Below are 22,462 nucleotides of genomic sequence, written 5' to 3' on the forward strand. Positions count from 1 at the left end.
GAGTCCAGCAGTTGCGAGAAGCCAAAGAGTAAAGTTCTTGCCGGCGCCTGAGAGGAAGAGGGAGAGCGAAAATGAGACCGCCGGTTAACGGCAAACAAAACAAAAGAGCAATTTTTTTTATTTTGTTTATCCTCTTTATTGTTAAGTACATTAATTCGTGTTTCTTTCTTTAAGTTTTACTGGAATACTTGTAGTTGTTGTCACATATGTTTTTAGGAAATCAAACATCGTCCGTTATCTCCCACGCTTACTAATTGAGTGCTTTTCCGCAGCTTTTCGTTAGCTCTTTTGTGAAATGCAAAGGGAAACACAAAAAACATTTATGGAATAAAACGCACGCCTACTCGTGCAGGTTATTATTTGTTCTTAATTATCTGTTTTTGTTTTTTATTTTAGTTCAGTCTTCACTTGGCCAACTCCTCGGTTTTGGCAGCTGTGGCTCCATTTTCTCCTTGGTTTTTGGCCAAAAGTATGGCCGCATCCACGGCGGCCAGTTCCTCGCCGCCCTTCTCCTCCACTTTCTCTACTTTTTCGAGCTTCTCCACCTTCTCCTCTTTGCTCTCTTCTGAAGGAATTTCGGGTTTTTTGGCCAGCGGCATTTCCACATCCTCGGGTGTTATGGCTGCAGCTCCATTACCGTTATTCGAGGCAATGGCCACTTCGTTGGCATTTGCATCCTCTGCTTTTAGCTCCCCTTCGCTGCTCATAACGGGATCGGGTGTTGGTGTGGGTGTGGGTTCCTGTTCCTCCACTTTGGCAGCCTCATCGTTTTTGGCAACCACTTCCATGGACTCCGGCTCTGCAACGCCATTGTTGGCACTGGAAGTGGTTCCTGCAGTGGAAGGGGCTTCCACTGCAGCGGCAGCCTCGTTGGAAAGAGAGGGAGAGAGGGCAGTCACTTCCGACGATTCCATCTCTATCCCTGTCTCTGGCTCCACCTGACCGTTACCGTTGCTCTCGGCGAGAGTGAGCGAGAGCGATGGAGTGGGGGCAATAGGTGGAGTGGGTGTGGGTGCACTGGTAGTGGAAGAGGGAGCATTAGCTACCGCCTGCTGCTCTAACTGCTCAGCCGGCTTCGGCGGCTGCGCGTCCTTCTCCTTCTGCTGTTGCGAAATCTGCTGGATATCCACGATGCGCTCTTGCCGTTCCAAGTTTCCCTTCGCCACTGGAAGGGGTGGCGGCGCCTTGACCGTTAGAATCCCATCGGATGACAATGTGGAATGCACCTCGTTGGGATCGTAGCCCTTGGGAAGGATGTACTTGCGGATGAAGTGGCGTGAGATGACCCCGTGGCCATCCTCCTTCTCGTCGTGTTGGCCTTCCACGACGATGCAATTATCGATGGTCTTCACAGTCAGTTCGTTGGCGGCGAATTGCTTCACATTCATGCTCACCTGGAAGCCATTGCGATTTACCACTGAATAGGCGGATTTGCTGGCCGTCGGCTGGCTGGAACTGCCCCCTCCACCACCGGAAGTGCCCTTATCACCCAGCTCCTTTTCCAGTTCCAGCAGCGACTTATTGCAGCAAACGGTCTTGGCTCCAGCCACTCGGTTATAAGGATGATGGCGATGCTGCTGCACCGGCGATTGCCCCTTAATGGGCACCCACATCATGGCATTTCCACGCCCCAACGAGCGACTCATCTGTGGCGCATGCAACTGTGAGGAGGCCTCCAGAGGATACAGCCCAAATCCCGACGAATCATCGATATCCATGGCCAGGCTGCGATTGAAGTCGTGCAGCTCCTCGGCCAAATCGAGTATGAACGGTATCAGCGACATTTTCACTTTTCCTTCGATGACTTTTAGTTTTCTATTTTTTGCTTTTTTTTAGGTTTTTGGGGGATTAGTTTCTTCTGGGAACCGGCGGCGATCCGTTCTGGTCTCCAACTGGACTGCGTTTGAGCCCTTATGGCTGAATGACGACGCTTTTAAGCGGCGGTGCAGCGCTGAATGGAAAACCTGGTCACTTTCCAGTCCTCCTTCCAGGCTAGCTCCCAGGCGAAAAACCATGAAACCTCCTCCAGAGAACCCGAAAAGTGTGAGGAACACGCATACAACTGGCATCCAAACCATGTACTATGCCATTTTGTGGTATATAAACCGAAATACGAGATACTTTTCCTATATCTGAGATACCCAGAGAACAAAGAAAGTACTCGTATTCCAGGGCGAAACCAGAAAAACTGCAGCGCAGTGCAAAAAAAAGAGGCAAACCGGCTTGAAACCAAAGGAATATATGCACGAAAAACCCCCCAAGAGATGCCATCTCCGTGGCAGTGGATATATAAACATATACACATATATATTTATAGATGGGCTGTATGTAAAGTGGTCGTGTTGCAGCTGAATTTCCACTGCCGGCATTGAGCGAACAGCTGAGAGTCTCGTGCCGGTTGCCGAGTCGCCGGCGATAAACAACTACAACAACAGCTGAGTCGCTGCCGCCGCCTGGAAGCTACAAATCCGCTGGAGCTGGAGGATTGGCAATCGCAAAACCGGCGTCGCGTAAACATGCGCAGTGTCAGCGTCTGGAGGAAAATCGTACATATGGTCTGGGCATATACATATGTACTGTGCCACACAGATGATGATATGCTGGTTCGTACACACACGATATTACATAGCCAAGTGCAAGCGATGGTAACCGGTTGAAAAGCTCCAATAAGCAACAACAACAACAACTTCATCCAGACGAGGGCCAGACAGTGGAGACTTGGTTAAATTTTAGTGGGACCCCGAGCTCCATTCCCGGATACATTTTTACGCGTATATTCCCAGCTGCAGTGGGAAAAGAGCAAAAACCTTTCGAGAGTTCTGCGTTCGAGAGATGCCCCCTATGTGCTGTACCACATACAATCGCAATCGCAATGTACTCGCTTTTATTTACCCCAACAAGGGGGAGAAATCAGCCAGACGGGCACTCTGGTACATTATATGACCACCTTTTTGAATAGACAACTTCCATTGCGTTGGCGTTGGGTTGTGTAAACCTGAGGTACATTCCACATACTATGCATATATGTACATACATATATTCCTGGGGAAGGGAGCACAACAAAAAAAACGGGGCCATAAATAAAACTCAAATGATATAACAACCCAGGATCGAGTTCCAGAGCAGTATATGGTTATCCGAGAACTGAGTTCTCGTTGTAACAATAATTTTATTTAAAGAAGGTTTAAGAGGGCAAAAGTTTCATTTTGTAAAATGGTTAACCTTCAACGTTAACACGTTTCTAAGAAAAAGTAACCTTATTAAAGAAAATACATACATATAACTCAATCTTAAATTTAACTAACCTAGTATTTAATGTGTTACTAATAAAATGGTAAAGCCTTGATAACATCTAAACTGTTTGTCTTTTTTTATTTCATAAATTTACTAACATCAAACAAAATACCCAAACAAATTATATTAATTTATGATTATACATACCTTATAATAAAAATGTACTCCTTAATTTATAAAGTTTAATAAAGCTTTAAACAATTTTTAAAGTATTTATTAATTAAGTGTCAGTGGCTAAATGCAATCCCCTCTTCATTAGGCATTTATTAATTTTATTTACATAACCACTTTTCTGCACGTTAAAAACTCCAACGCTTGAATGCCATGGCATAAAAAAAGAATTGTTTGGCAGCCTCGAAGTTTCGCGAATTTACTCCATCCTCCGAGGTCTCTGTCCGCTATCTTTTCACATCGGGTATATACACACATTGGTCTGTGCTGATGCAGCGAGTTATCAGCCCACCAGGCCTACCCCATATCATCCCTCCCCTCTCCACTTTGCTCATTTTCCATGGCGATACTCTCGCTTTCAATGGCAGATAATGCGTAGTTCCTGCAAATTCGAGAACTTTTTGCTATATTTTCAGCCCGAGAAGTTTCGTGGCCCTTCTAGATGTTTGTGCCCAATTGTACACAGATACGACACACACACAGCGCCGGTACTCGCACAGATACGATAACACACATACAACGGCGGCGCGCGGTTGTATAAATAGCCGGCACTTTCATTCAACCGGCGTCAGTTGAATTCAAACAACCGAAGCGATAACAGCTAAAGCAAATCAGCTCAAGCAAAAAAGCTAAAGCAAATCATCAAAAGCATAACATTACCTACCAACAAGTACTATTTTCAAAATAAATATTCTGCGTATAAAAGCCAAAGCGAAAGAGATACGAAAGAAGAAACGAAGAGATATTTGAAAAGTACATTTTATAAAAACAGAAAAGTATCTTAAAAGCATTTGAAATGGCAAACCTACCGTTATTGTTGAGCTTGGCCGACGATTTGGGCCGTATGTCGGTGGTGCCCTTTTATGAGCCATATTACGTCCAACGCCAAAGGAGTCCTTATTTTGCCATCGCAGGACCTTTGGAACAGCAGTTGCGTCAGTTGGAGAAACAGGTGGGAGCCTCGGGAGCCTCTGGAGTAGCTTCGAAGATTGGGAAGGATGGCTTCCAAGTCTGCATGGATGTGTCGCACTTCAAGCCGAGCGAACTCACCGTTAAAGTCCAGGATAACTCGGTCCTTGTAGAAGGCACTCATGAGGAACGCGAAGATGACCATGGCTTCATTACCCGGCACTTCATCAGGCGCTATGCCCTTCCCGAGGGCTATGAAGCCGATAAGGTGGAGTCCACCTTGTCCTCGGATGGAGTTCTCACTGTGAAGGTCCCCAAGCCGCCGGCACTCGAGGAAAAGGGCAATGAGCGCATTGTCCAGATCCAGCAGGTGGGCCCTGCCCATCTCAATGTCAAGGAGAATCCCAAGGAGACAGTGGAGCAGAAGCAGGATAACGGCAGCGAGAAGTGAAGGATCTCCTTTTAAGCAAAAACTATATTAACCATTATCAAAGTCATGTATCTGTTTTATAAGCTATAGTTGAACGGGATACTCTACCACATACAAGCCATAAATGAGTGTCCTAATTTAATCTTAATTTGGAATATGTATTACTTTAGTTGGCTGAATTAATATTAATAATACAAATAAAAAAAACAAATTTAAATCAAAGAAAACATTACATTTCTGCTGTGTTTTTGGCTGGTCGGTAAAGAGAATTTTCAAAACTTCTTGTTTTTGCTTTTCTGAATAGAGAAGTATAGAGAATTGAGAATTTGGCTTCCACACTTGCAAATCGTAAAATGGTTCGGTTTCCGTTACTTCTTAATTTTACCCAAACCTTGCAGATCTGATATTGGATTTTTTTCATTAATCTAGAATGCTGTTGGGGATTTATTCCCTGCTTAATCGTGCACATTAAGTGAAGCTAAGGTCACGGGAAAAGATACAAAGGGAAAAGACTCTCTTAAAATGGATATATTTGGTAATAAAAAGACTCCCTTTTAATAGATGGAATAAGCTAAGTAATAAAATGCAAAAGCCCCAACAAATGTATGAAAATGTGTTTTTGTATGTACGTAAATATGTAGCATACATACATATGTATGTACATACATACAAAATGTAGAAATGGAAAGCCTTTTTTTAGGTTTATTCTTATTTCTCAAAGGACTTTGTTTGATGGGTGAAAAGAGAAGAAGGAAAGTAACATCAATTAAACATAATTAGAATACTTGTTGGATAACAAAATGGGTTTATGCAACTGTAAATGTGTATATATGTATGTATGTACATGTGAAGCAGCACGAAGCAGAAAATGCGAAAGGAAAGTTCAATGCACCTTCTCCAATAAAAATATCATCTCCGTTGCACTCCGAACAGACAGCGTTTAAAGGTCCGATAAGAGAAGAAAATGTTTTAAATAAATATTGAACTTATGTACATACATAAATATGTATGTACTGATATTCAACTGCTTTTTATGTTTATTTTTTTGCAAAAAGAAACTCCCAGAAATGTCAAGAACTTTCTAGCTCTCTTCCATCTTCATATACAAAAGCCGGCTGTGATAGAAAGAGCGAGAAAATGCGAGAGAGAACTGAATTCAGGGGCGGAACAGAAGTTAGTACCCCTATTTTAAGCATACGATTACTAACATTTTTTTACTTTGTTCTGTGATAATTCGCTTTCCAGTTATATTTTAAGGTCAATTTTAACTTCCAAAACATTTTGGTTAAGTTTTTGATTTACTTACGTGGTAAGCAAAGGTTGTTGATGTACAATCCCCTAAATGTTTCCCTAGCTCCACCCCTGACTGCAATGCGTTAGTATGTGTGAGCCCAGCGTCGGTATAAAAAGCCGGCGTTGACGCCGACAGAGCTCATTCGAAATTCGAAAATTGAAGGAAAAAGTTAAAGGAAGCTTCACACAAAACTAAAAAAAAGTATTTTCTTTGTCTAGACAGAATCGTGAATAAAAGAAAAGGAAACAAAAATGTCGATTGTACCACTTTTGCACTTGGCCCGTGAGTTGGACCACGATTACCGCAGCGACTGGGAGCATTTGTTGGAGGATGATTTCGGTTTCGGGGTCCATGCCCACGATCTGTTCCATCCACGCCGTCTGATTTTGCCCCACGGATCCCTGGGTCGTCGTCGCATTGCGCCCTACGACCGCCATCATGGCGGCCATCATCATCATCAGTTAGTGCCACGTCGTTCGTCGGGCGGCCCCAATTCTTTGCTACCGGCCGTGGGCAAAGATGGCTTCCAGGTTTGCATGGATGTGTCGCAGTTTAAGCCCAATGAACTTTCGGTCAAGGTAGTGGACAAAACCGTCGTGGTGGAGGGCAAACACGAGGAGCGAGAGGATGGACACGGAATGATCCAGCGCCACTTTGTGCGCAAGTATACCCTGCCCAAGGACTTTGATCCCAACGACGTGGTGTCCACCGTGTCCTCCGATGGAGTGCTGACCTTAAAGGCTCCCCCTCCCCCCAACAAGGAGCAGGCGAAGTCGGAGCGCATTGTCCAGATCCAGCAAACTGGTCCTGCCCACCTAAGCGTTAAGGCTCCCGAATCCGCAGAGGGAAAAACCGAAAATGGCGGCGGCGAGAAAATGGAGACTGGCAAATAAAGAAGTGGAAAAGCAGAAACCAATATTCGCTGGCGAAGAAGGAGAAGAAGAATTTAAAGCAGAAACGGGAGTGTTGCAGCGCTGCTCGGAGAGTGCAAGACTAAGAAAAGGACACCACAAAACACACCCAATGTATTACTCTCACACAAACACACACATCATCACACCTTAGACCTAAGCGATTTTAAATCTCCATTCATCATAAAGAAAAAAAAACCATTTTAGTCTGTACGATTAGGATAAAAACTGGAGAATCCAATGCTCCCTCTTTTTTGAGTTGATTCATTTTGTAACATGAACAGCCGCAACACTCGAGAGAATTTCGCATTTAATTTGTCCATAAATAAAATAAAATATACGAAAAAGAAATCAGCTGGGTTTTTTCTTCTCCCCTTTTTTGTTCCCTAATTTGCAGTCTGCACATTTGCGATTCAGAATAACTGGTTTTTAATGGGCGTTGTTTACTTCGCTGAGTCTTTATTTACGTTTCCCGACAATGTCCTTGATTTGCAATTATTTTTCATTTCAAGGATACGTTGGAATGATGATAAACGTGAAATAGGAATTGGAACATTGAAAATCAACCTTCAGATGTTAAGTTATTAAGTGTTAATTTGGAAAACTTGTTCTATATTCAATCCACTTCTGGAAGATTTTTAAATCAAATCCCAATAAGAATAACAGTTAACTAATTTAATCAAATGTTTGCACATATTTATTTAAATATTTAATACATAATAAAAAATTTAGTTGCCCGTTTTTGTTTCTTATTGGTTTTTATGTTCGTAACTTGTAGCGATCATAAGTATTTACTGTTAATGCTATGTCTATATCTAAAACGGATTCTAATCATATTTCTCAGCAGGGTTTCGAGATACGGATGTATCTCTAATTCTCGGCTCCGTGGAGCTTTCGCTGTTAACCGCGAAAAAGCTTTTAGTGGTTGTCATGTTCTTGTGGTTGTTGGTTTTATCTTAGTTGATGTTAAGTAAAAATGATTTTTATCGGCATTTTCTACTGCTGCGGCTGCTGTCAATATGTTTTTGCTTGCATTTATGCATGTTATGTATGTATATTCAATGACGCTTAATCACAGATCAATTTTTTTTTAAATTTCATTTGACTTAGAAGTTAAGAAACAAAACACACTTTCTACACATGGACTAAATAATTACTGTCTCTGGTTGGTTTCTGGGCTTTTTGGCTTGGACAACTTGGTGGACATACATCAGAGTGGACATGATCAGATGTTGGATAATAGCAGTAAACGAATACAGGATAAATTATACATCGATTCAGCGACTAAATCTAGATACGCAGACGATCTGGTTCTAAACTTTACAATATTCTCTTTCCTTAAGTTTTTGCTTTTGTGTTTTGTTTTAATCATTGCAGTCTCAAATTGTTAATGGGCTTTGCTATATAGAGAGGAGAACATTGGGATTGCTGGGCCGCTGGCCACGATCTGGCTTTTGAAGCCCCTTGGTGTGCGGTATAAAAAATAGTATTTCGTTTGTTTTACATTCTATGTGGATCTCGGGGTCTCCTTCGACCAGCGGTGAATACTTGAGAGCAGAGGGTTTCATTTTGGGGGATAGAGAGCGCGCAGATAATGGGGGATCACATCAGATCAGTTGAGCGGGGTATGTCCCTCACTTTTGGAGCAAACTTTCGCAGCTACTGCTGAGATTTGGCAACGACTTGAAACTGAGCCGCGTACGATCCATCTGGACGTCTCTGCTGCTCCTGCTGCTGCTCACTCCATCCACACCCCGATCAAAAGATGAGGAGATGACCAGCGGATGCGGATGCTGGCGCGATTCCCTCTGCTTCTGCTGGCTGGCATAAGCGGCAGGTGGCGATAGTGGCGATGTGGGCAGATCGATATCCAGTACGGTGTCCGCCTCGCCGGGCTTTAACTTGGGATCAGAGTAGCGCCGAAGCTCCTCCTTCGCCTGCTGACCAACCAAACAATCGGTGGTGCAACAACCAATGGGCAAGTCCACACTCATCATGCCCGAATGACGATAGTCGATCTTTGGCGGCGTGCTGTAGTCATAAGGATGAACGGCAGTATCCGGACCCACGCTGGTCTGATCGCTCAGCACATCGCGGTTCTCCAGAAAGATGGACGAATTGGAGTAGCGCTTTGTCTGGTGCGGCTTGTAAACGAAGCCACCAAGGCCATTGGCCACCGCATGCGACACTCCGGAGCTGATCGAGGGCGCCTTGTGCTCGCCACTGCCTAAAATCATCATAGTTGAGTTAGTAAAGGGTATGAATAAAATTATAAATGAATTATCCACTCACCACTGAAGCTGCTGAGCTGGAGGGCATGTTCGCGGCCAGTGTCCGTGGAGATGCCGCTGGCACTGAGATCTTGACGTGAACCGGCACACAGATCCGTGGCCGAGCCGCGACTTGAGCCCTCCGAGTGCTCCAGCACATTGTGTATGGAGTCGTGGAAGGGCGTCATGCTGCCCGATCCCTGGGGACAGGGCCGGAATGAGGAGATCTGTGAGACGACGTCATCGAGCGCCCAGTCGCGATCGTAATTGTGCTGCGACTGCGAGCACTCAATGTTGGCGGCCACCGCCACTTGGCCCAACTGCTGACCGCCCGGCTGCATCTGTTGGTGCCGCTGGTGGCCATGGCCGTCCTCCGTTTGCGTGCAGGCACTGCTACTGCTGTGGGGCACCTCCAGTTCCGCGGCCAGTTGAAGCATATGGTGTGGTGAGGCATTAAGAAGGCGCTGCATTTGCTGGTGCAGACCCAGGCCAGGACCACCGCCTCCGTTCTCCATTGACGCACAGCTCGCTTCGTGGGCACAATGACCGCCGGCCGCTCCGCTGGCATTGATCTCCACCGCTCCGCTGGCCGGTCCGGCATGAGCCAGCGGCTCACTGAAGTGCTGATGATGGGCGGCTACTGGGGATGGAGGCGCCAACGGGTGGATCTTCTCCGGGGCATTCTGAATAAGCAGAATTCTGTAAAACAATAGATAGACGATAAACCAATTATTTTAACGTTCAAAGAATTGTTTAAAAAAGCCAAAGGAGATGTAGTAATCTCCTTTAATAAAAGGCTTAATAATAATTCAAAACCAAAACTAGTGTATGCAAATTTTAGCAACATTTGTTTAAATCACACTACCCGCACAAACAATATTTTAAACAATGGAGAACTTAGATTTTTCAATACAGAGTTATTATGATCTTCGCTTAATAAAATTTGTATTTCTCTTTGTCTTTGCCAAACAAAGAGAAAACAATAATTTCGTTTGAATGGAATAAGTGAGGAATAAATTATGAATTATTTCAGACTATGCAATTGAAAATGGCTCATATTCCTTTAAATTCACAAAGATTCCAACCTATTCTAATTGTATTTACTCACTGATTGCGTATAACAACATTTCTCACATATTTAAGATTTCTAAGATTAAACTTTGAGTGAAATATTTTATAATTATATGGTATCATTCTAGCGGCATGTTACATAAATTATATTTAATTTCCGGCTCTAATTTCTATTTAACATTTCTTATGTAATTCTCTGTAATGCAATTCTCTAATGAGATCGTTTAGCAAACTATTCGAGTTCTTACATGCACCGAGTAGCTTTAATAATAGCATTTTCTAATTGGAATTTTGTTAAGCAATACCAATGATCTAAGGTATTACAAATTTCAGAATTCCCGATCTGGTAACCAATTTGATATTGACCTGTTGCGTGCCTTCCAGCGGTGGCAGAGATGCAGATACGCCTTGCACTGGATGTACATGAAGACAATTCCGCCGGTCAAGCCCACGGTGACAACGGCCAGCTTCGTCCAGAAGGGCCAATCTGAAATGGCAAAAGGGAACAGGTAATTCGAAATCCGCAAATAGTAAACAGTCGGTGTAATAATAGCTCAAGTTCAAAGGCAGGTCGAGCGCAATTATACAATTACGGTTTTCGCTGAGCGGTTATTTGACCTTTCCGAACTCGAGGCTCGAAGTACTAACAACCCGCACCTATTAGGCCACGTTGGACATCGTCGGCGGCCCGCTCGATGAGCACACACAGCGACCAGATGACGCACAGGGCGGCGGCACAATGGAACAGGACGGAGCAGCACAGCCGCCGCCTTTCAATGCCGGAGATGTCAAGGCTGCGCCACTGCAATTGCCATTGCAATTACACCCATCCAGTCCAATCCAATCCAATCCAATCGAATCGAATCCCGGCCGCAATCCAATCGATTCCGAAGCCAAACAATGCAAAGACAAAATAAAGTAAATTAGCTTGACTTTCGGTGCTGAAATGTGACAACCCACCTCGTTGAAGGGCTTAATCTTGGTGTGCATGATGAAGGGGAACTTGCAGAGCTCGCAGGAATTCGTCTCGGAGGCGGTGAGCCATTGCTGCAGGCAGGCCTGGTGCACGTACTTCAGGCTTCCGGAGCAGTAGCACGGCGTCAGCAGCGGGTTCTGCGGATCACTCTCGCAGTGGCAGATGCGGCAAATATCACCGCTGTTCTGCGAGGCCTGGCTGCTCCCGGAACCGAATCTATAAAGGATAAGAAAAGGATTAGACTTTTCTGAATTCATTTATGTTTAAATATAGTATCTACGGTCATGATTTTATTTATCCTGCCTCTAATAATAATGGATGTTAAATTCTTTAAAGTACACTACTCAGAATACATTAAAAATTACCATTTTGATATTTATTTTGAAGCGTTTGATGAAATGCCTAATAAAAATATAGGTCATAGTGCTTGTGATGCTTTCTTTTAAAAAATATTCAATAAATTATATGAGGCTAATTCGTGCTCGCTTATATGTAATTTTTAGTTCATTACGATGCATCACGATGTCACTAAATCAAATCAAATCAATTAACAGGAATCAAATAGTTTCAGCCTGGCTTTTCAACCGAATTTTGTGTTTATTAAAAGCGTAGGTACTCATGCATACTATAAGCTATTATTCAATTTCTATCTAAGTAAATAATGATGTGTTATTAAATTTTTACATCATTATTTATGAGAAAATTGATTGAATTTGATAAATTTCCAAAACAATTCAAGCGGACGGGTTCAATGAATATTCATTGTTTCTGGTACAAACAATGCAAGCATTCGTACTATTCTCCATTTAATCAAAACTTTACTTAAATATTTAATCAAATTAAGCAAGTCATTAAACATTTGTTAATCGGGTAAAAATATGATAATTGCACTTTTGTTTACATTATTAATTTTCTTTCTTGAATTGTATAGCTGTGTAGTTTTCCGTACATATTTATTGAATTTTATCGCATGATGCCATATCTCACATATCATCATTCATTATAAAGTATGCATTTTAATAAATGATGAGTATGATTCATCATCATTAAATGATGAAAGTTAAATTGTAAACAAGTCATTGACACTTGCTTATTCAAGTTAATGTTAATCGTGGGTGAAAATGTGCACATATATTAAATAAATAGGCGGATATCTGATTTGATTATAAGTTGTTAATGTGATATTGTGAACTGTTAATATTTTTATTTAAATTTCGTATGAGTAGTGTTTAACAGAAAGTTCAAAGCCTTTGGGCTTAAAAATAGTAAACAAAATTTGTTTTTTTTTTTTTCAAAAATTTTTATCATAGTTATAACCGCGTTCTATGAATTTATTTGGGTTTTTTTCATGTGGAAACTTCCAGGAATAGTCTGGGTTTTTTATTGTGACTTCTAAGCAAACTAATGCCGATACACTTTGGGCGGAAACAGCAATTGAATGTAAATATTTTTCTAAGAAAATAACAATAATAATAATTTAACTGCATATATGTATGTACATGCACAGTTTTAGAGACTAATTCGAATATGAACAAACACATATTATGAATAATGGGGAACGACGAGTGAATTCTGTGGGAGCCTTCTTCATTACTAATAAAAAGTAAGCATTCTCATTCACAGCCCTTCCACAGAAGGTACACATATCAATTAAGTTCTGATGCGGTTCCCTTTGGACTGCGGCAATCTGGTGCTGGTTTATGGCCAAGGCAATTAGCTCCGTTGGCCGCCCTATCATTATGGCTGGCAAACGCCCACTCAGCACCTGCGAGGGGTTTTTTGAGGGACGGAGAGGAGTATCTAATCTAACTAACGGCCAGTGGATGGCGTAAAACTTTTACTTTCTCCGCATGAATGCACGGAGAAAAACAAACAAAACATTTGCGATTGAGCTCCTTCGAAGAGGTAAATACATATGTGTGATACTCGGGGAAACCCATTTTCTTCGAAACTTTTGGCTCTGCAGTTGCCACATTGCTTTAACATAAGACTTACAAAAAATAACGAATACTAATGTAATGCAATTTTCAGGGTTTTTTTTGTTTAGATGGGATTCTTCTTTTAATTTTTAATAAAGTCCTAACATATGTATATCTATGGAAAGGTAATATTACAAACTTTAATATACCATTTTTCAAATTTCGAGTTTTCTTAGTATTATACATGTTATTCGCGTTTAAAGTTGCAAAAAAACAAAAACCGAATATTAATGTGATACACTGTAGGTTGTTATAGTTCTGTAGTTGATCTTGTTTTTAAAAATATATTTTTTTATCAGAGAAATTATCCTTGGAATACCCTGCCATCATGTTGAATTTATTTAGCTTTTTCCTCAGTGCACTATAACTTTCCCCTGCCAATCTGCACTATCTGGAGTACCTCTGTCCGTGTGTCTGTCCGTTTGTCTGTGTATCCTTTTTAGAGTTCAGGCAGCCAGTGCGTGATTGAGGCGAAGGACAGGCCAGTCAAAGGCTCTGCCAGCACATTTGTTGTGGCTGTCGACATGGTCATGGACATGGAACTGGACACGTCCTCCCCACTCCTGCCATGTTTTTTTGGGCCAATCGACTGGCCTTGGATCGATGGAACGCGCTTGTGGCCTACACCGCAGAAAGCGGTTCGAAAAGTACACAGCCGCAAGTACACATGTTTGTCTATCCGCAGGATGGAGCAACATTATCCTTTCTTGGCACTTCTTGTATGGCAAGGATATGCGTAAGTAGCAAGTTTTACGACTTCATTAGACGACAGACAGTCGCCGGTTAGACATTTCCACACCTCCTGGAGCCACTCAACCGAAACAGCCTCATGACTTGGCATTTATGGGTCTTTTGGGAAGGCAAATTGCCTGTTTGACATTGAACGCAACAAATTTCGACTCAATTAGAACGGAAATGTCGATTCAAACCCATAAATACACACTGTAGTACATATGTAAATTCTTGTCGATCATAAACACAAAAAAAAAAATAAATAAAAACTAAGGGAGAACACTTCTCGGAAAGATTTCTCACATTATTGATCGGCCTTTTTCTTTTGTTTTGTTTGTTTTTGCGCTCCACAATTTGATTAAGCGATATCAAAGGGTAAATACTATATACACACATACGAATCGCTATCGCATTACCAGGTAAAAGAGAGAACGCGAGACAGGTGCTTTATTTCAGCGAAACTAAAAATACGAAAAACCTTTTCGCTCTCGGGTTTAGGGTTTCAAGTGCAAGCTGCAGTTAAGCATTTATTGCTATTTTGCCCCTGACAAAGTGCTTCCGTTTGAAATTTCGGAATTCTACGAACAGTCATTATTTGGCAACAAAACATTTATGTTCGCCAATCTAATAGAGCTCAATCCTTATCATTTTAGTAAACTTTAATTGTGACTTAATCAGTAAAGCGTATTCAAAGCAAAAAAAAACAATTTGGTCTTTTTTAGTTCCGTACTTTGGTTTTGATAATTAAATACTTTTGTGTAGATAACTAAGAACAACTAAATCTATAATACTGTACTCTCGAGAGTAAGTTTTGACCCAAAAAGGGAGCTTAATGGCATAATTATCCAAGGGTCAGTTGGCAATTCCAGCTTAAGCGGTTTTATCTCAGTGCTTTTTATGTTATTTGCGTAAGAATTTAGTCTTTTGAGGACCTGATACCCGAGTCGTGCCCACTTTTAATTACAACTAAATTAGCGCATTTTATTAAATTCCACACCAGAGCAACGAAACAGGGCACGCCCTCTCTTATTCCGCCGGACCAGATGAAACAAGTAATCTTCACATGATTCCGGGGGAATTTCGAGGGGAACGGACGGGAGGGGGACTGGGGGAACCGGAGTCCAATTCAACTGCTTTGCGCTTTGTTTTCGCTGCTCCGCTTTGTTCCAACGCTTTTTGATATTTTGCGCATTATTTTTTTTTTGTGCGCTGTGTAAAACTTATTTTTAAGTCCCAACTGGTTTAAGTTCGAGGCAATTAATGCAAAAGTTATACCCGAATGGGGGAGCCAAACATGCTTGGCCTTTGTTTGAAAAACCTATTCGAACTGCGGGTTGCGAATATACTTGGGGGAAAACCCGAGTCTTATCAGCGGTATATTTTCCGCTCCGGTTCCATTTTACATTTTCATTATACTCCGCAAATATTTGATCGTAATTGCCCAAGCCGCCAACACATAAACAGCAACAATTGCCAATGTTGATTTAACAACGACACCTGAAATAACAAAAGCACCAGCTAAGGAGACACATTTACACACTCCGGCGACAGATTAGATTTGCGATGGACGGGTGATAAGCTTCATCCGTCCGACATCGAGGGTGTTGACTGGTCTATATATATTTCACAAATGTACTGATATAAATTAAAGCGTCACAGGAGCTACAGATATTTATGAAATTAAAATATATATTTCGCTTGTCTATCAAATAAAATTATATTAATTGGTCTTCTATTCACACATGACAGGTATAAATCTAATTTAAAATATGTTTTTGAAGTCGAATTTTATGTGAGCTTGATCCGTCTCTTTCGTGTTAATTAAAATATGTACTAAAAAAGACATTGCCCGCTGACACTGCTGATTAAGTTATAAATAAATCACAAATAAATTATAAATTTATAATCGCTCATAAGATAACAGCCGGCGCCTCGTGTCAAGTACTTGTCACCTTTTGCACATAGTAAACTCATATTTGCATTTCAAATGATTCAAGTGCCGATCCGCTTAATACAAGTATGGTAAGTAGAAGTAAGTGCAATTAAACGATGTTTAATGGTTGTCATTAGCAGGTTTTCAGTACGAATTAGACAGATTAAGATCTCAGCTGTTAACAGTGGCATAAATTTAAAAAAAATATGAATAAGTGGGGCAGGTGAAAGTGATATCATCTTAAGATGAATCACTATCTACTTAAAACTGGGGTATTTTTGTTTTCATTTAAAGCCGTATCTTATCTGGTTTTGGCTCTTCGAGGGGGTGTCTTGATCAATGTATGGACAGCTGGATTTGAGTATTGAGACCGAAACACAGCATTCTCTCTAGCAATTAGATACGCGTAAAAAGCTTAAGAACTCTGCGTTGAGAACTTATTTATTTCGATTCCCCGAGCAATCAAACATTTAAATCATGTCCGTTTCCTGGCTATAAATAAACAATGGACAATGCCAAGAAGAATGTCAACCATCCCACAATTTTTCAATTGCGTGCCTGCACTTGGTTTGTTTTTATTTTTATTTTATGTGGTGTACTTGAATAATTTATAGGGTTCTCTTTATTTTTTTTTTTTTATTGGCCATGTCAAGGGCAAGCCAAAAAATTATACAAACTCACCTGACATTTGCATAGTGCTGGCCGGAATTCCAATCCACATGCTCGATATCCGAAGAGGTTTTGGCGTTGTCGCAAGGCATTTTGTTCGTAAGTCTTCTCTGTAAACTAGACTGCACGGTATCTCATAGTCGTGGCGATCCTGGTCGGCTTTCTAAAGAGGGGTTTCAACCCCAAAAAGGGGGGTCCCTTTGTCTTTTTTTGCTGGTTAGTCTTGCGCTTTTGTTATGATTCTCCGCTGGTTATTTGTTTATTTCCAACGATAAACAGAGGCTGTCGCCCGTCTTTATTTTTAGCGACCCTGTTGGCAGGGGCTACTTCGATTTTTTGCACAATGTAAACCGAATCTATTGCACTTTTATTTTCCTTTCTTTTCGTTATTTTTTCCTTTCGACGACAACGAACTTCTCTGCGTGAGTTTGTTTGTGTGTTGGTAGGTCTATTATTATATATTTTTCTGCTTATGCGCGCAGAACGGTTTCACGAACGTTGTACAATTTTATTATTTTACCTAGCACTCGACTGATTAACTACTCTACGCTGCTATTCTAAACTTTTAAGAATTGCACATATTTTTTTATGTATTTTTATTAACTAAACACGGAGACATATCCTTTCACGATTTCTCCAACGACGCGACCAGTGTGACTGTGGGTTGGCAGTTGAAACATGTCATAACAGTGTGGCCGGTTTCCCCTGTGTCTTTATATACTAGAGCTTATCGCACTTTTATAAATACAATATCTTTTCATTAGTTTATTATTTTTTATTACTATTATTATTGTTTATATATTATATACGTATATTATTGTTACTTGAAAAATCTTATAAGTGCCTAAAAACACATTAATGTGTGGAGCTATCGATAAGTCGATACCGATTATGGTCACCCTAAAATTTTGCAACGTTTTTTGCTAAATATTCAATTTCAAATTTGGAATTAAAATATTTGTTACCATAATACGCTGGGCAACGCCACAATCGTTCAGATTTTAGGGCTTCTAAATGTAAAAAAATTTTACGTCAAAAGAGTTCTCTAAAACCTAGTTCCTATTAAAGTCACATAACATAATTTATGAAACCATGTTCAAAAGTTCAAGAAGTAATGGGGTTTTTAGTTTAGATTTTTATTATAATAATTTTCCGTTAAATCCATTATTGACAAAGACTACAAAAAGCGGATCGATTTAATAATATTAGCCGATTTTTGATAACAAAGGTGCCTTTTTCGGTTTCGTTACGCGGGTCTTGGACAAGAGTTACGATCTGCCATTTATAAGCATAAATAAAGGCAACACAAACAATCTACAAAGTGTAGATCGATTTGACGTTCGAGCCTTGCTTGACCATCGTGTCCTTGTGCAACTGGTACTGCAGCGAGTTGTTACGTCCCAGACGCAGGGCATCGCGCAGCTTGTGGCCAATTTCTAAAGCGGCTTCCTCGTTGTTGCCGTTGGCAGTCCAGATCGCTAAAGAAAAAAGAAGGAGGTAATAAACAATGGAATTCATAGGAAGTTGGGGGATGTGAAAACTTACAAATCTTGTTGCTCTTGCCACGAATGTTTACAACAGCCCCGCAAATCTGATCGGAGTGGTCGAAGGCCTCGCCAATCAGGCAAAGCAGCTGCCATGAAAAACATATGATTAGTCATAAAGAACATAGGTGATCTCATTGTTGTTATTGTTAAATGTGTTTTAGAAGAAGATATATTATCGGCTCTATTGATATTATTGGATTTAATTATCTTTGATTTATAAAAACTAATCTGATTAAATTAGGATTTGCTTACCACATCAAGCCATAGGTTATCCAGATCGCTCTTGGAGCTTTTGTTTAGGGTGATGACCCATCGGCCGCCCTGCTTGTTGGCGGCATCCTCCCACATGGGACTGCGTTCAAGGAGAGGAAGAATATTAATGAGATAAAGTCTATTGACCTAAGATCCAACCCACCGAATGTTCTTTTTGAAGAGCGAGTAATCACTGCCCAGTTTGATTTCTGATGGCGGCTTGATGTGGTTATATAGGCTCCAGAAGTCCTCGACGGTGTCAAAGCTGGTGATTTCGTTTTGCATGTCCTCCCATGACTTAGATCGATCATTTTCGAGATACCACAAGGTCCAGACGTTCATGAGCGGGTGCTTAAACAGGTGCTCGGTGCGAACAGCATCATCGCCGGCGGGGGTAGTGGATGCGGTGTTTGCTGCTGGCTCAGCAGCCTCCTGGGGATCCTCCTTGGGCTTGACATCCTTCGCCTCTGCCTTGGCGGGTGCAGCCGGAGTGGGTGGTTCCGGACGACCCTGCTCGCTGCTGGGGGCGCTGGTCTACGAAGAAATAGGTATAAGATCGGACGAGGGGATTCAAAAGATTAGATTAGCTTGGCTTAGCGACTAGGCGCGCTAGAGAGTATTACTTTGAACATTGATTTGGGATTGGCAAAGTTCTTCATTCTGTGAAAGTCGCTCTGCATGTTGGCGGCCGTGTTTTTGGATGCGTTTTTGATGGTAGAAGGATCGTAGGATCAGTTCTGTTTCAGTTCCGAAGAGGATTCGCCGTGATTCACTTGCCGCTCTCTCTTTCTCTCAGTCGTGGTGTGTGATAGTGGTGGTGGTGCGAGTGTGTGTGCAAGAGAGCGAAGCTTTTGATTTCTGTTCGAGTGTGTGTGGATTTTGGATTGTTACTTGGTATCTGACTGCAATCCACTGCTTTTCACTTGTGTATTATTAACCAAAAAACTAAGTAATGATAATACAAAAAAATCTCGTTAAACTTGTATTATTGAGTGGGTGGGAAAGTATGTTGTGAGTATGTAGAGTATCCTGTTTCACTTTGGGTGCTACTAGTAGCTAAAAAAAGCGAACAACTGTTCCTAGCAAACTCCGAATCGAGAGTGGCGATGGAATTACAGCACACACACACACGCGCACGTATTTGACATAAAAACACAGATTGCCTGTTGAAAGAATTGGAATTGATGTTTTATATTTGAGTTTGAATTTATTTTTCGTTATTTTTTCTTTGTTGCGGCTAAAATTCGAGACTGCGTGTGCGACAGTTCAAAGCAGCGGCGCGTTTAACTGAAAAAAGTCGAAAGGAAGGAGGTGGAAAGTGGAGAAGAGAAAAACCAACGGTTCTGGCGATGCCCGAACTGCAATGGCCGACAAAAAATTATGATTTAACTGTTGTTCGCGACTGCTTAATTGCAGTAATTCACTCTTTTTATTTTTTGTTCTTTTAGTCTCTCTGCCTATTTATGTAGCAAAAAGAAACAGAAACCCACACACACACGCGCGCGACGTCTTGACAAATTCCAGCCACAGAGAGAAAGAGCGAGAGAGAGAGCAGTGAAAACGTGTGGTATGCAAATGCGAGGAGAGGAAAGAGAGCGAGTGACCGCGAAAGCGAGATAGCCAGATAGAGACAGAGAGAGGAAGAGCTATGACGTAGACAACAGCGTGCAAGTAGAAATAATTAGCAATTATAGTGCGCGAAATTACGGGGCTGCTAATTAAGGTGAACAATGAGAGGGTGATGCCACGCCAACTGCACACTTCTTATTTTTACTCGACTGTCGCCTCCCCCTCTTGTGCAACAACCCTGTTTTTTGTTGTTCCTGCCACGGCTCAGCCGAAATCGGAATGGAAACCATGCGGCTCTTGCCTTTGCCCGTCTTACCTTCTCCGTCTCCAACACTACCATGATTTCACTATCGCTTTATGGGATCCTATTTGTCGGTTACGCACTCGCACTGCGTAGGATTTGGGCTTAATTATTATTAGAATTATTAAATTCTTTAATTAAGTTTTGGTTTTTGGTGGCCAGACACAGTGTGACCGGATCCAAAAAGGTGGAATAAACCAAAATATACCGAAATTTGGTGATGGCAGACTTTCAGCAGTTATCGGATTATCGATAAGACAGTTCTTCGCATGGCTGTCACAAACAGGTTGCTATAAAACATTTACACCCGTTAAATTTAAATTTATTTGGGAAAGAAAAAAATTTTGTGCGAAAGCTGAGCCAGAAACGTCTAAGAAAACAATGTATTTATTATCTATTTTCTCTTGACATATATATTAAGACACGTAAGTCATTGGTAAACTTTACTTCAAGAGGCTCTATTTACGTATGAATTTATATGCAAGAGTGAATCATTAAACTCATTAATATTTAATCTTCAAATACAGTATAAGTTTAACTGAACCGTTAAAGCAATTTAAATAATATATATATAAAACAATTTTCAAAACTGTGAAAATTCGTATTTCATATAGGCTGAGAATATTATCAAATTTTAAATTTAAAATTTAACAACAAGCTTGTACAGGTTTCATGGCAATAAAAACCTTTTATTGGACATTTTTTTACTAACACCTTCCCTCTCATTGTTCCGGTTTTACTTTTAAAAAATGATTATATTGCTTACATGTTGAATAACTTACTTCAAATTCATAAGGAAGTCAGATAAAACGCCAAAGCCAATCCTAGATCTTTAATCACAAATATAAATGCAAATTTAATTGACATTTCATCTGTTTCCCACAGCACGATCGCCATCAACAACAAAGTTTGCGTCATTTATCATACGCAATTATTTGATATTTTAAAGGCAGCAAAAAATAACAATATATTATAAATAATTACTAACCAAAATTTGAGACGGAGAGGCCCAGAAAACCTGATTTTTGGTCGAAAATTAGGTCTTCGTTTTTATTTAGACACTGGCATCATCAATTGGCATTCAATAACAAAATAACAAACTTAAGAATGAATCAATGAGTTTTCCAAATAATAGGATGCTAGTTTGTTTATTTGTTTTCAATGCGGATTCCAGAAACTGCCAGAAGAAATAAAAATTAATGAATGAAGTGACAAAGTAACAAAATTACTTTAACTAGAAATTGGACGTCAGAGTTTATGATTTTGCCACATAACTTAGTCCAACCAGTTGGTGAATCATAAACAATCCAGAATTTTAGTGGTTTCTAAAGCTGTTTAGTTTTAGGAACCAATAAAGTTCTTTTTCAAGATTGGCTCGCCTTTGTCTGCTTTAAAAATAGCAAAAAGACCCCGAAAAAACAGTGGGAAACACTCGGCAACAGATTGTGATGATGCTACTTATGAAGATGATGTGGCGCTTTGGATATGCTTGACTTTTAAAATAGACTGTTGCAGTAGTCGCAAGCTGAAAGATTGAAGATGTTTACGGGCCCAGCCTGAAACGTGAAGCGTGTTTATTATTTAAATAGTTAAGTCATTTTGTAAACGAACAACTGCGCAGTTGCCCTTGTAATCGCCTAATAAGCGGGCTTTCAAGAGTTTTTCACGATCGCTGCGCCGAAAACCCTTCCCGAAACCCAACATCCGTGGTCTCTAATTACACTTGAGCCGGGCTTATTGAACTGACATTTGATCGGACACTCGAGTGATGCGATTACCCATCGAATCCTCTATTATACTCGCCTCGCATCTAATTATGCAGCAATCAATCGGAGCTCGAGTGCTTGGCGCATGTCTAAACAAAAACTTCCGCCGATCTACAGGAAACCCGGAGCCAAAGTAAAACCTATAGCAGTAAACTTTGCATTCATTAAAAGTAAAAAGTGATTGAGGCGCTCAAAGATGCTTAATTGTAAATAAATCATAGCCAAGTGGTTAGAGGAAAAAACCCTTGGGGTCAAGGGGTTCGACTTGGGGGTACCTCTTAATTTTGTATATATATTTCAAAATATTATTTCAATTATTTCAAATAATACAATAACGTGTGGAAATTCACTGAAAATCAATGAAAAATCACTAAAAAAAATGTCATTA

At 40.9% G+C, this 22,462-nt stretch overlaps 5 protein-coding genes across 8 annotated transcripts; 2 read left to right on the top strand and 3 right to left on the bottom strand.

The window, feature by feature from the left end:
* Positions 1-111: 111 nt before the first annotated feature.
* On the bottom strand, positions 112-1,923 carry LOC108096303 (heat shock protein 67B1). The gene has a single exon (XM_017197790.2). It carries the CDS (start codon positions 1,782-1,784, stop codon positions 405-407), a length of 1,380 nt encoding a protein of 459 aa, XP_017053279.1. The 5' UTR covers positions 1,785-1,923; the 3' UTR covers positions 112-404.
* A 2,100-nt stretch (positions 1,924-4,023) lies between these two features.
* LOC108096307 (heat shock protein 23) lies at positions 4,024-5,036 on the top strand. Its single transcript, XM_017197793.2, has one exon. The coding sequence runs from the start codon at positions 4,262-4,264 to the stop codon at positions 4,823-4,825; it is 564 nt and encodes a 187-aa protein (XP_017053282.1). The 5' UTR covers positions 4,024-4,261; the 3' UTR covers positions 4,826-5,036.
* Positions 5,037-6,229: 1,193 nt separating this feature from the next.
* LOC108096448 (heat shock protein 27) lies at positions 6,230-7,360 on the top strand. Its single transcript, XM_017198052.2, has one exon. The coding sequence runs from the start codon at positions 6,350-6,352 to the stop codon at positions 6,989-6,991; it is 642 nt and encodes a 213-aa protein (XP_017053541.1). The 5' UTR covers positions 6,230-6,349; the 3' UTR covers positions 6,992-7,360.
* A 320-nt stretch (positions 7,361-7,680) lies between these two features.
* On the bottom strand, positions 7,681-17,314 carry LOC108096378. The gene is made up of 6 exons (XM_017197930.1): positions 16,652-17,314; positions 11,311-11,542; positions 11,008-11,152; positions 10,717-10,837; positions 9,302-9,978; positions 7,681-9,236 (listed from the first exon to the last, which is right to left on the bottom strand). Exons 1-6 carry the CDS (start codon positions 16,729-16,731, stop codon positions 8,644-8,646), a joined length of 1,848 nt encoding a protein of 615 aa, XP_017053419.1. The 5' UTR covers positions 16,732-17,314; the 3' UTR covers positions 7,681-8,643.
* Positions 17,315-17,754: 440 nt separating this feature from the next.
* Positions 17,755-20,508, bottom strand: LOC108096441 (eukaryotic translation initiation factor 4E1). 4 transcript variants are annotated; one of them, XM_017198039.2, is made up of 6 exons: positions 20,324-20,508; positions 19,062-19,383; positions 18,602-18,972; positions 18,439-18,538; positions 18,185-18,272; positions 17,755-18,117 (listed from the first exon to the last, which is right to left on the bottom strand). In XM_017198039.2, the coding sequence occupies exons 2-6, from the start codon at positions 19,116-19,118 to the stop codon at positions 17,954-17,956; spliced, it is 780 nt and encodes a 259-aa protein (XP_017053528.1). In that variant the 5' UTR covers positions 19,119-19,383; positions 20,324-20,508; the 3' UTR covers positions 17,755-17,953. The 4 variants fall into 4 exon arrangements, with proteins under 4 accessions (XP_017053528.1, XP_017053527.1, XP_017053529.1 ...); XM_017198038.2 differs by having other exon boundaries at positions 19,062-19,601; XM_017198040.2 differs by lacking the exon at positions 19,062-19,383.
* Positions 20,509-22,462: the final 1,954 nt, after the last annotated feature.

Source organism: Drosophila ficusphila, unplaced genomic scaffold, assembly GCF_018152265.1.
Source record: "Drosophila ficusphila isolate 14025-0441.05 unplaced genomic scaffold, ASM1815226v1 contig_106, whole genome shotgun sequence".
Classification (NCBI taxonomy): domain Eukaryota; kingdom Metazoa; phylum Arthropoda; class Insecta; order Diptera; family Drosophilidae; genus Drosophila; species Drosophila ficusphila.